Raw genomic sequence first — 13518 nt, 5'->3', positions numbered from 1 at the left:
ACATCATGTGCTTATTTTGTACCCCGATCCAGAAGAACTGGAAGAACGCACCCAGCTTTCTCACAGTGAATCATCTCACCTAAGTTAAACTAGTCCTGGGAGTAAGGTCAACCACGTTGTCACCTGAGTGTATTTGGGAAGGAGGTGATGGGCCAGACCCAAAGAGGATGCAGGCAGGGCTGAGCTGAGCCCTGGGAAAGGGAGACCTGACCAAAACAGGTATGTCACAGCATGGGTATCCAAAGGACACTCCTTCATGTCACCTCCTCCAGACACTTCTGCCTACCCGCAGGCTCCCCATCGCAGTGAGATTAAGTACCTGGAGAACTCGCCCCTCCATGGCCTTGCCCTGCTTGCACAACACCTATCTGTCTCTCTGCATGTAAACTGGGTACAAAACGTTACCCTCGGGGTTTGGAGAGTACAGATTGTGAGCGCAAGCAGGTCTGGATAAAGGAAAATCAGAATGGTGATTTATTTGTATTAAGGCAGCCTGCTATAAACCTAACGTGGCTGCTCACGTAACCTGGGTAAGCAGCAGACTTCACACCTGTAGCGTGAAGAAAACTCTTTTCATTACTAGTGGTTCACTTACATTTCACACGAAAAACTCCACAGTACCTGTCCACTAATGGCAAACCATCTGCCCCTGTATATGGCCATGGGTTACTTTCACACACACACACACACCCCCCCCACTGGCATGGCTACAGTGTGGGGCGAGTCAGGGATGCTTTCACACCAGTACACAGGACAGTAACTTGCACTAGCCTCAGCATTGTTTACAAGATCACTGCCTCTGACTTCTCCCACAATAGCTCACAAAAAGACCCTTCTCACACTGGCGAGAAGCAAGCATTGATCTGACACAAACTACTGACTGGCTGCAAAAATATTGATAGTGCATTTAGCAACAGTGCCCCAAATCTTTGCAAATGAGAGTTCAGGCTCTCCAATTATTTTCTCCCATTATATTGCCTCATTCTGCTATGTATATTAACTGGCTGGTTTGGTTTACTATTTAGCAGCTGGCTTGCTTTTAAGCTAAAGCTCATTCCCCTTAACAGAGCTTCTGCTCTGCCAAAAGGTTAAACAGATCTCATTATCCATTTCCTGCAGAGACCTAATTTTTACAAAAGGCCTCGAGCAGGGCAATACAAATGGCAAGAAAGAAAGAAAGATTACAAGAAGCTGTTTTCACACTTAGCCAAATACCAAGAAGCACAGAGACCATTTGAAGTGCTGCTCTGCATTGGTCTTGCCAGCTGGGCAGAACATTCAGCCTCTTCTTGTTTTCAGTTATTCTCCCATCTGCCCCTTTCAGTGCAGCATCCTCGAATGGCATCGCCCAATGCATCAACACATGAAGCAGTTCAGAATAAAAGACAGCATAAGTCAAACTTTGTCTCCATTTCTCCTGAATTGTTACATGTTGCTCAATGACGCCTATTAAAGAGCAGGGAAGTCCCTGCTGTAGTCCTGACAGACAGCAGGGAGCAGGCCCGAAGAAGAGGCAATCTTACCCTCCCCTATCCAATCTCCTGGGCAGGGCTGGTTCGCTCCTTGTAGAGGAAAAACATAACTACTGCCTGGGGGTGTTGTGTCATTCACAGGCACATGGTATCTGGTTCACCATGGCTGAACAGCTTTGGGCAACAAGATGCCCATACACAGCTCCAGTCCCTTTCGGGAGCTCAGGCCTCGTGGTGGTCCCAGAGCCCACACAACCCGCTGGGCTCTGTACAAAAGGAGAAGGCAGCTATGTTTTTAAGATCCTGCTAGAAGAGAAGACTGTGATGGAAACAGCCCAAAGTCCTGCCTCTCCCTTTTATTTATCCAAGGGTTTATTACACCACACACCAAGGGCATCAACAATTCAGTTCAATTCTCACTTCTGCCTGAGGGCCTCAAACCTGCACCGGGGCAGTGCCTGATTCATCAGGCATAAGCCCTTCTGGTGAGGGGGCACCATCCCATTTAAGATGACTTACTGTGCAGATAAGGGAACAAGAATCACTGTGCCAGTGCGGACAAGAACAAGCAGGAAGCTTTTGAGGAAGACTTGCAGAGTTTCTGGAACCCCATTTCCAGAAGGGGGTTCAAGCCACATACTCTAAGCTGGGAGCCACTGGCTAAGGTCCTTGCAGGCTGGTATGGTCTAGTCAAGAGATGCCATCCTTTAGCTTTCTCTATTATTAGCTCTGATAGATCCATAGTTAGTATCCTAAGGCTATCTCTGAAACACAGGTTCTCCTGATTGAACAACAAGCTTTGGATCAAGCTCTTGACAACAGACTCCTGTCTCATTAGTTATTCTAGCTCAAGGTCTTGCTGCCTCTGCAAGATGCAAAGGACAGAGGGAGCCAGTCAAGCACTGGGACAATCTGAGTAGTCTTCATCCCTAGATGTTTCCAAGACCCTAGAGGACAGAGCCCTCAGAACCCTATCCAAATGCAGTGGTTGCCCTGCTTTGAGCTCCTTTCCTGCTCTAGCCCGTGAATGGTAGAGTGGTCTAAAAGACAGTGAAAGGGCAGCTGCAACATTATTGCTACTTTGCCTCCATAGAGGTGCTGAAGTGGGAGACAATAAAGAGGGAATAATAGAAGTAAAAAAAGTATCCAAAGTGTATAGAAGTAAAAAAGTATCTAAAGTGTTGTCTACTCTTAAAATTAGATGTCAAATTGAAGTTGTCACACCAGCGGTACAAGATGGATTGCAGATTCTACCTCCCCTTCCTAGAAGGTCTGATAAACTTTAAATTAAAGACAAGTTGAGAAAAGTATGGCAGCTGTGCCTGCATCAGCAATTCAGACAGCTTAACAGCAGCAGATCTGGAGGGAGAGGCTGAGGATATGACACCCGTTCCACACAGATTTCAGACAGCCTTATTTCAGGATAGCTTTAGCCTAGGTCTTTGGACCAAATGCCCTTTGGGGAGCAGCTCCTCTAGCCAGTTTCCTCCAAAAGGAAACCAGTCCACATACTCAGCAGTCACTTCAAAGCACAGTTAAATGAGGACAAGCAAAAGATAAGCAAAATAAGCAGGCTTCTATGGGGAGGAAGAGATGTCATCTTCCTAGATTTGAAGAACATGCAGGTAAGTACAGAAAAGAATCAAGTCTGAGAGTATTTTGGATAGTCCAATGTCAAGAGATGTGGCAGTGTGTATGTACAACAACAATATTCAATATTTATCAGCTTGTATCCCACTGCATTTGGCTCACTTGCTCAGTTTTAGTGTTTTAGCTATGTTGTCAAAAAACACACAAGAGAGACTTAAGTGACACTCAAATCACCATTTGGATCTCAAAGAAGCAGCTCTCCATCAGGATCTTACAACTTCACCTGACGTTTAAGGAACAGTTATTTGTTGTTTGAACTACACACCTATTTGACTGGGGAGACAAGAGTACAGAAAACATGCTTAGAAGTTGCTACAAACTAATACAAAACTAAAATTAAAAAAAAAAAAATCGCTGCTTATTGAGCATTGCGTTCTGTGCCATCCACCCACAGAATCCATCAGCATTATAACAAAACGTCCTTGGGGCAGCCTTGCTAGCAAAAGCTCTTGGAGCTTGTTAGCCCAAAAGCAGACAAATTGAAAGTGTAGGTGGACATTAAATCCAACCCAAAACAAGCAAGTAGCTCAGTGTCAGCAGATCTGTAATTAAGGTGGTATTTCAGTTCTTTCTTTTCTAAGGCTCCAATATTATTACTATACCTAGAAGACAGAAGGCTTTAATATAGAAAGACATCAGATCTTCAAATATTGTTTTCTCTCCCATTTGGCAATGGTACTACTTAGTAATGCATCAGCCTTCTGATTTTGTGGAAGAAGTCAGCAATTCCACACTCGAGCGCCACCACCTTGAATTTTCTTTCCAAATTAGCAGATAAGCTGGTGCAGGAAGCTCAGCCCCCACAAAAGGCAATATGCCACTGCTAAATGAGAGGGGGTTCTGGACTCAGCAGGTCCCAGGAGATGCTGGCCATCACCAAGGCATCTCTCAAGATGTCTGGGGTCCCCCTCTCCCTGCTTCATGCTGGGCTCCCGCAAGCATGCCCCAGCAAAGGGCCACGTGCCATCTTCAGCAGCACTCACATCATGGGTCACCTCACCCAGCTCTCCATGCAATCCAGGCTGTCTGACATCTATGCATGATGAACCAAGAGAAGGCCCAACTAAGTGTTACAACCAATGGTTTAAGACCAGCTATTTAGATTCAATTTACACAAGTTAAGCTTATCAAAACCAGTGCACTTAAGGCCCCTTCATATTTCAGATTTTTTAAAGAAATCAGCAATTTACTAAAAAATAGTAACAAGAGACCTCTGTTTCTACTGATGTCTATATTTAAAAACTTCGAGTAAGATTTACTCAGGCTTCGTAATATAAAATGTCTTTCAGAATCTTAGGTGAAGCTGCAATAAATTTGGTGATTTTTTTTTAAATAAACTTTTTAGTTTCTAGAAGTTTCTAGATGAATGGCTGTCTTGAAATACTACTCTTTCAGCAAGATCTTGATGAGCTTCTCCAGTACTTCAGGTGGGAACACTGGCTGCAAGTGTACTGTGTCAAACTTGGTGCTGACACAGAAGTTAGTCATCCTCTGAGTCACTCTCCCCCCTGGCTGGGACACACGCCCTGATTGAGGACATGAGCTGGTCCTGGATCTGCTTCCTGGGGTTCTCCTCAAGATCTGTCTTGATGGCGCCTGATTCCGAAATCTTCCACTCCAATTCTGTGGAGAGCAAAACAAGAGAGCTGTGAATCCAGGGGAGCAAACTGGAAAAGGCCCATCCTTGCTCCCCCAGCTGATTTCTCCCATCACCACCACCCAAAACAGGGCCCTGCTCTATTCCTTCCCTTCCTCTCCCACCCCCAGGCCCCTGCCCCATCTCTCGCACCCACTCTGGCCGAGCCCTCCCTTCACAGTCACTAGTGCTGGCACAGGCTTCAGACCAGGTTACTGCTCCGCAGCCCACTGGTGGCATCTCCCCCTACTCTACAACTGGGAGTGTAAAGAGGTGACAGAGAGAGCAGCAGCTTTAAATGAGGCAGCCCTCCTGGTGCAAGTGAATCCCATCTCCTCCTAATCACATAAGGGCAAAAAAACAGGTTTGCACATTTGCTGCTGGTGAAGGAATACTGCTCATGTGTTACAGCTGTTTGTATCACATACCAAGTTCATCACAGGCACAAGAGGCAGGGAACAGATTTGCTGAGGGGCAAAAAAATGTAGCCATTCCATTTACACATCTGAATTATAGGTATTTTTCAGGGATGTACTTTATAAACACAATTCACCCCTTTCCCACTACACCATGCACTGATTATTAGTTCCTTAGTATGACAGTAAGGGAGAGCCCACCATCAGTAGTAGGCCTATTACTACGTAGACTCAAATTGGATTGCTTCCCAGAAGTGGTAGAAAGTCAATACAACACATTTAGTTGGAACCTTTCTCCTAGTCCTGCTGGCAACCCTACCATTAAATCCAACTTCCTTCAGACATTACAGAGTAACAAATACAACCTCACGCTTTCTTTAATCTCCAGTAGAAGTCACCTAGGCTCAGGGAGAAGGAAGAAATAAAAGAAAGTGCAGAATTTCAGTACCCAGCTTTCTGTGATGACTGAATTAAGCTGGTTCAGTCACACTTAGAACCCCCAAAAATCAATTATTTATGTGCTAAAAAAGGGCAAAAGCTAACTCTAGGTTCCACTATACTACTCACTTCAGTGCATAATTAGGCAACCACTGTAGTCAGAGTTAGTTGTTCTCAAATTACCCATCTCATTGATGAGAGTTTTCCCCTTATGACAGTTCAAGGCAGGGGAGCATTTTCTACAGGACATGTTCAAGATATCCTGTAAACTTCAGGGTTTTACTAAAAAAAACCCCACGTCTCTCTTCATCCTACCCCTGTGACATGCTGTTTGTCTGTGGTTCACTTAAGATAGAAATGTCCTTGAAGTCTGACCTTGAAAAAGCTTGAAGCCATCTGGACCGATATGCCTACTCAGAAAGCCAATGAGTATCCTTTTAACTTCAGTAAAATCCACTAGGTTACATCTGAGTTGCATTTGCTTTCCAAGAAGAGCCTTTTTCACTGCTGACCCCTGTCTTCAAGCACTGCTGTAGGATAGCATCCCCAACCAACCATCTCCAAACAGCAGCTTTGTCTGGAGAGCTATAGCACTCTGCAAGACCTGCTGCACCAGGCCACCACCCTCACCTCCCAAAGCACATCACACTGATGAGGCTGCATGACCCCCCAGCCCGCTAAGACAAGCAAGAAGAAATAGTCTAGGAAAAACCACAGCCTCCAGGAAAGGTAAGAGCCTCTCCCCGTGGACTCTTGTGCCCCCTGAAGCACTGAGGCAGGAGCTTAATGTGCTGCCATCTCTGGGAGATGGCAAGAGGAAAAGGAAGCAGCCCAATTTCAGGCTAGCAGCCCCATTTGGACAAGCAGACAGGGTCTCCTTAAAGGTTAATGAGGAGACAAGCCTGGGTGTCAGGAAGGCACAACAGACAAATATATGACATCAGCTTGAAAATGAAACAAGAAGCCCTACAATGCAATAGGCAAGCACCAGTTATCAAGTGCACAGATTATCAAGTAATCGGGGACAAGGTCAGTCATTCAGGAACAAAAGCCTCAAAGGATGTGCATGGGTACTATATGCCCTTTCAATATATTGAGGAAAGTTTGTTTCACGAGACACAGGGTGTGAATGCTTGCGCACACGCAAAATAAATATCTATATGTTGGCCCACTCAGCCACTCGCTGCTTTTACAAATAGCCTTAAGCACACATTGTTCAGCTATAGGGCTAAAAAAAAAAAAAATTCTAATATAGTTTTTCATACCTCCCTTCTCCTCATAATCCTCACTTCTCTCATTCCCAACAAAGCAGTTTTGCTTTTCCTTTGGAAAACTGGAGATGCAGACACTTACCATCCCTTGTCAAGTTCATGCCACCAAACACCAAAGGTCCAATAAACTGAGCTTTGATGTCTCCCTCCAGGTAAACAAATATCGTAGGCAGGTTCTTATCAGGGTAGTTAGGAATGCAGGTGGTAGAGATAGCTTTGATGAATTTCACGTCTTTGAACTTCCTTGCAAGCCCACTCATATGTTGGTTTATTAAGGCACAGAGTGGAATTCTGTAAAGACCAACAACAGACACATACAAGAAAAAAAATAAAAAGACAAATTAGGCAATAATCTGCTCCAGAAGAAAGGTCAGAAATATCAGCTCAATGAGTAGCATTTATGGAAAGACAAATGTAGCAGAAGAAACTTCTGAATACTTTTGTTGTCCAATATTCCAGCATTCAAAGGAAATCAGCATCAGTGGAGGTTTTGGTGGGTGTTTTTGCCATCGGGTTTTTTTTCGGGTGGGGATTGTTTTAAGATATTAGCAACACAACCTTCCCCTGTGTCATACAGAGAAACTGGTTTATGAAGATATGATATTTAGAAATTGCATGAGCAGGAGCAAAATAGAAAAACAGCTCCTGGAATAAAAGTATGCACATGATGCCTCAAGTTGCACCAGGGGAGGTTTAGATTAGATATTAGGAAAAATTTCTTCACCGAAAGGGTTGTCAGTCATTGGAACAGGCTGCCCAGGGAAGTAGTTGAGTCACCATCCCTGGAGGTGTTTAAAAGACACATAGAGGTGGTGCTTAGGGACATGGTTTAGTGGTGGACTTGGTGGTGCTAGGTTAACAGTTAGACCTGATGATCTGAAAGGTCTTTTCCAACCAAAATGATTCTATGATTCTATAATAAACACCTGTGAGGCAATTAGAAACAGTGAACAAAAACAAGTATTTCTAACCCTTTCCAGAAAATTCTAACAACTTATCAGACCGTTTTGTCAAGTTTTTCCATCATGCTGACAGGACCAAAACTCCTGCTCGCTCCATTTTTATGGATCTAGAAACCAGGCTACAGACATACAGTGATCATTCTAATGCACAGTCCCTCACACTTTATCCAGAGTAATTTCCAAAGCTCAGTACTTCAGTCGCAGCAGTTGCCTCTATGGTAGATGTATGGTACAAGTCACACTGTGCTGTACAGATGTCTAAAAAAGCCACAACACTTCCTGGTAACATCATTTTAGAGCTAAGTTCAGCAGTCTGGAATCAAAAGTAATGAAATTACTAATGCAATTTTTTTTTTTTATTATTTCTTAGAACTCCAGAATCAGTTCCTTAATTTCTACCATAACTACACATTTGTCTAGAGTATTTTCAGCTATTGACAGTGAAAGGCTTAAAGGTTAAAAACAAATTCTTACCCCTGTTTGTAGAGGTGCAGGACTACCCATATACCTTTTCCAGCTTTGGTGACCTCTTGAACATAATCTTTTCCTGAAATCTCCAAAACTTCCCCAAATTTATTCTTCATTTGTGCTGCTTTCATTTCTGCTAACCTTTGCTGCCTGAACAGCCAGGAATGGGAAAGAGTGAGAATGAATGCATTTTTGACAGAACAACAATTAAATGAGCTGGTTGAAACCTAGACTTCAGAGGCACATTATAGACTTCTTCAGACACCAGAGCAACAAGAGCAAGTTGACATAGTCAATAGGTGCTCTTACATTTGCATCACAAGTTAAAGCCACCAACACGCAAGAAGTACAACTATGTTTCATGATTTTTTTTTTCCCCTCATTTCTGCCCTCAGCAGACATTTATTCTGCAGACAGACTTCCAAACTAAATGGCAAAAATTACAAGAGATGGTAGGGATAAAGAGATAATGGAAAGCCAACACTGTAATTATATAAATCTGCAGCACCTTGATCTCATTCATACAAAAATTGAAAAATCTTGGAGGTGATTTTCAAAGCTCTCAGAATCCCCAGCCACACACTCCACAGGTGCACATTACCTCTGCAAATCTAGGTGGTAGATAAAGGACACTGAATTTAAACCCAGTTATCCTATTAAAGACACTTAGAAGTTCTACAAGGCACCAGAAACACAACCCACCTTTTCTATCATCAGACCTAACAACATCCTTCCTCTCTTCAACAATATCTAACAGCGTATAAAAGAAAAACCCTCCAATTTTCATTAGAGCCAAATTCTGCATGCTGCTCTGACCTGTACATTTCAATAGCTTTCTCATCTTCCTCATTAAATTCATCTTCATTCTCTTCTAGCTCTTCCAGAGTCATGTCCTCATAAGTTTTCACTAGAATGGAAGAAACATCAAATCAGCAAAAAACCTCATTCCAGGATTAAAACTTATCAGTCCAATAGAATTTATTTACTTAAGGACAGATTAACTATGGGAAATACAGCTTTTTTTAAGTATTATTGCTTCTAGATTTTTAGAAAATATCACACACTGTAGACACATAGATGGAAAGACAATGATGTAAAGGACTCGGAGCTGAAGGCTCCCTAGACTAGCACACAAGTACCTGAGCTAGCTTTCAAGTTTGGTGGCTGCAGCAAAGACGTACCTAACACACCCAACACAGCAGGTGTGCCTGAACAATGGAGGAAGCATACAACAGGTAATGTCATGAGATACTTTTACTTGCACATTCACATGGCAAACTCCCTTTGCACTGTTCTTACTTCAGTTTTCAAACATTTACTTCTATAAAAATATGGAGCTGACATCTAGAACAAATCTTTCCTGTGCTGGAAGAATCCATATGTTCAGGAACATATTTGTTTGATGCTGTTAACAGATGATCACCCTATAGGAGACACAGCTTTGGTGTCTCTTACAGACATGGACAAGGACGCATTGCTTTCCAGGCATGTGCACATTGCTGCTGGCCATTTCTTTGTACAAGCTTCCCCCAGGAGCCATTCCAAGACTCGTCCTGCTCCTGCTGCTGAGTTGGCCTGGTCACTCACCAAGAGATTTCTGAAGGATGGCAAGCTGCTCCTCTTCCTTTGCACGCTCCTGTTCCTCCACGTTTTCCTTTGGAGGAAGGATACCTTTCTTGCGCAGAATGTCATTCCACTCTGTGTCTTTATTTGGGTCCTAGAACAGAACAAGAAATGGATGATGTGCGTTCAAGGAGAACTTTGCCACCTCCAGAAGTTAACGCAGGCAAGTTTTTCCAAGAGACACAGCACACTGCTAAAGTGGTAACTGTCTGGATGGCGCCATACGGTCACAGTGTCCATCCTCCTGATGCTGAGGCTTCTTCACCGCCCCAGACCAGTACTTTACTTTATTCCATCCCACTCACAGAATATATAGGTATAAAAGTTCAAAGCATTGTAACCATCGTTGCAGCTCTCACAAGGTGAGAGGAAAGGGGAGGAAAGCAACTGAGCGACAAGGAAGCACGCTGGCCACAGTGCTCGTGTATGGAGCCTCAGCAGAAAAACAGGCCACCAAATCAGCGGTCACTGCACTGGAAAGCCCCAGTGAGAAAACACACAGGCATCAGCCCTGCAGATCTAACTCTAGATATATGGCAAGTCTTCTTCGTAGATTCAAGTCAGTGTGACTACACGAGTGCTTAGAGAGAAGCAAGCCCACTGCTAGGGAATCACATCTAAACCTATGCCTAGACTGTTCTTAAAAGTTAAAAAAAAAAAAAAAAAAAACAAAACCACCAAAAACTCCAAACCACCTCACTTTCAAATAATTGCAGTCCTGAAAAACAAGGCTAACAAGCACTCATTTATTGTTGAGAAACTCAGTAGAAGTTTTTCAAGTTAGTGATTTTATTTCTTTAAACACCTGAAAAATCAGTGGTAAGCACTCACAGGCTGGTTTTGGTTCCTTACTGTCTTGACCTAAGTTAGCTTTGAAAACTGAATACAACATCTACTGCTTTGCTGTCACTTGTACCAACACACCTTACACTAGGTCTGCTCAAGGCCACATCTCATCTCTAGACCAAAACACAGTACTTCTTGACTACTCCCCCCCCCCCAAAAAAAAACCCCCAAAACAAAACAAAAACCCCCAGAGTACCATAGCAAATAGCAGGCCAGATTTTCTTTTTTTGTCTTCCACTATGGCCATTTTCCCCTCAACATAACATTTCACGATGCCTACTGTCGTTTATCAACATGCTGATAAAGTGCTTAAAACACCCATCTGCTTACTACTGTAGCGAAATAAATACTGTATTTAAAGAAAAAAAAACAAAAAACCCCCCAAAAAACCCCAGCAAACCACGACAAAACCAAGCCATGGAGCTTCACAGCAAGACCGCCACATGACAGACACCTCCGCCCCCAGAAAGGGGGATGAAACCGGGCTCCCCCCGCCCCACAGCTGCTCCGCCGGTGAGGGCGGCCTATGGCTGCCGGCGGGGCCCGAGGCCGCCCGCCCTCCCCGCCGGTGGTGACCACGCACGGTGCCCGGCCCCAGCTCTTCACCCGGGGCGGCGGCTCCCCTCGCACATCGGCCGCGGTGCACGGAGCCCCCTCGGCTACTTACCTGCATCCTGCCGGCGGGGCCGGGGCCAGGGCCCGCTCAGTAGCGGCGGCAGCGGGGCTGGGCTAGGCAAGGCCGGTCCCGGCGTGCGCGGCGCGGCTGGAGGAGGCGGCGCTCCCCGGCGGGGCGGGCACAGCGCCGCTACCTCTTCCCGTACCGCCTAATAAGGCCGGTCCCGGCGGCGGCGCGGCGTGGCTGTGTGGGGGTTGCTCAGGGCAGCCGCGGGCGGGCGGGCCCCGGGGAAGCAGCGGGGCTGAGGGGGCTCAGGGCTAGATGAGTTCACGGGTTTCACCTCTTGCTGTGGGGTTTTTTCTTCCCTCTTCTTCTCCCTTACCGTCAGCATTTCCTATAGCTGCCACAGTGCCGGTTTTTAAAAGGTACGGGTCCCCCCGCTGCATCTGCACGGGTCCGACCCCTGCTCCTAACGGGGATCCCGCTTCCTTTCCCGGGCAGGGCACCCCGGCACGCACACCGTGAAGAGCAGCGTGATTTAGAAACTCCTTCGCCGCCCGTCCGGCCTCCCCCGGCCGCGGGCCCCGCTGCTCCCCGTCCGTCTGCAGGCAGAAAGGTGTGGGTGCCTCATGGAGCAGCCCGGGGCTCACGGGCACCAGTCCCTCCTGCAGCCGTGGTGGGCACCCGGAATCACAGACTGGTAGGGGTTGGAAGGGACCTCTGGAGATCATCTAGTCCAACCCCCTGCTAAAGCAGGATCACCTACAGCAGGCTGCACAGGATAGTGTCCAGGCAGGTTTTGAGTATCTCCAGAGAAGGAGACTCCACAGCCTCTCTGGGCAGCCTGTTCCAGTGCCCTGTCACCCTCACAGTGAGGAAGTTTTTCCTCATGTTGAGATGGAACTACCTGTGTTCCAGTTTGTGCCAGTGTCCCCTTGTCCTGTCGCTGGGCACCACTGAGAATCATAGGATACCCTGAGTTGGAAGGGACCCATAAGGATCATCGAGTCCAACTCCTGGCTCCACACAGGACCAGCCGAATCAGACCATATGACTGAGAGTGTTGTCCAGACGCTTCTTGAACTCAGTCAAGCTCGGTGCTGTGACCACTTCCCTGGGGAGCGTGTTCCAATGCCCAACCAACCTCTCAGTGAAGAACCTTTTCCTAATATCCAACCTAAACCTCCCCTGTTGCAGCTTCATTCCGTTCCCACGGGTTCTATCAGTGGTCACCAGAGGGAGGAGATCAGCGCCTGCCCCTTTGCTCCCCCCCCCCTGCCGTGAGGAAGCTGTAGGCCACAATGAGGTCTCCCCTCAGCCTCCTCTAGGCTGAACAAACCAAGGGACTTCAGCCTCTCTTCATATGTCTTCCCCTCTAGACCCTTCACCATCTTTGTTGCCCTCCTTCGGACACTCTCTGATAGTTTCATGTCCTTTTTGTACTGTGGCACCCAAAACTGCACACAGTACTCGAGGTGAGCCAAAACTGCATGCAGTACTTGAAGTGAGAAGAGTCTGGCCTCATCCTCTTGACACTTGCCCTTTAGATATTTATAAGCATTGATGAGATCTCCTCTCAGTCTTCTCCAGGCTAAACAGCCCCAGCTCCCTCAGCCTTTCCTCATAAGAGAGATGCGCCAGTCCCCTCATCATCTTTGTAGCCCTCCGCTGGGCTCTCTCCAGTAGTTCTCTGTCGTTCTTGAACTGGGGAGCCCAGAACTGGACACAGGACTCCAGATGTGGCCTCACCAGGGCAGAGTAGAGGGGGAGGACAACCTCCCTCGACCTGCTGGCCATGCTCTTCTTAATGCACCCCAGGATACCATTGGCTTTCTTGGCCACAAGGGCACACTGCTGCCTCATGTCAGCACTCATCCCCGGGCCTGCAAGCAGCTGTGCCTGTGTGTCACCCCACGAATGCTTCTGGAGGAGTTTTGTAAAAAAAAAATTCTGAGTCTGTATTAAAGCATCACTCAGCAAACACTGAGGAGTGGGTTGAGTGTGGTGACCCCAATCCATTTGGGATCAACACCCCATTCCCTAAAAATGGGTGCCTCTGCCCTTTCAAAGAATTGAGCAGACTGTGCGCTTTCTTCCCAAAGACACACCGCAGAGGAGAA

The 13518-nt window shown here is 46.2% G+C and overlaps 1 protein-coding gene across 1 annotated transcript; it reads right to left on the bottom strand.

Annotated features, from left to right (window-relative positions):
- Positions 1-4338: 4338 nt before the first annotated feature.
- On the bottom strand, positions 4339-11592 carry PDCL3 (phosducin like 3). Its single transcript, XM_075738172.1, has 6 exons — positions 11450-11592; positions 9901-10030; positions 9130-9220; positions 8320-8463; positions 6966-7174; positions 4339-4745 (listed from the first exon to the last, which is right to left on the bottom strand). Exons 1-6 carry the CDS (start codon positions 11453-11455, stop codon positions 4603-4605), a joined length of 723 nt encoding a protein of 240 aa, XP_075594287.1. The 5' UTR covers positions 11456-11592; the 3' UTR covers positions 4339-4602.
- Positions 11593-13518: the final 1926 nt, after the last annotated feature.

This window comes from Balearica regulorum, chromosome 1, assembly GCF_011004875.1.
Source record: "Balearica regulorum gibbericeps isolate bBalReg1 chromosome 1, bBalReg1.pri, whole genome shotgun sequence".
NCBI lineage: Eukaryota > Metazoa > Chordata > Aves > Gruiformes > Gruidae > Balearica > Balearica regulorum.
This window is presented reverse-complemented; position numbering and strand designations above follow the sequence as displayed.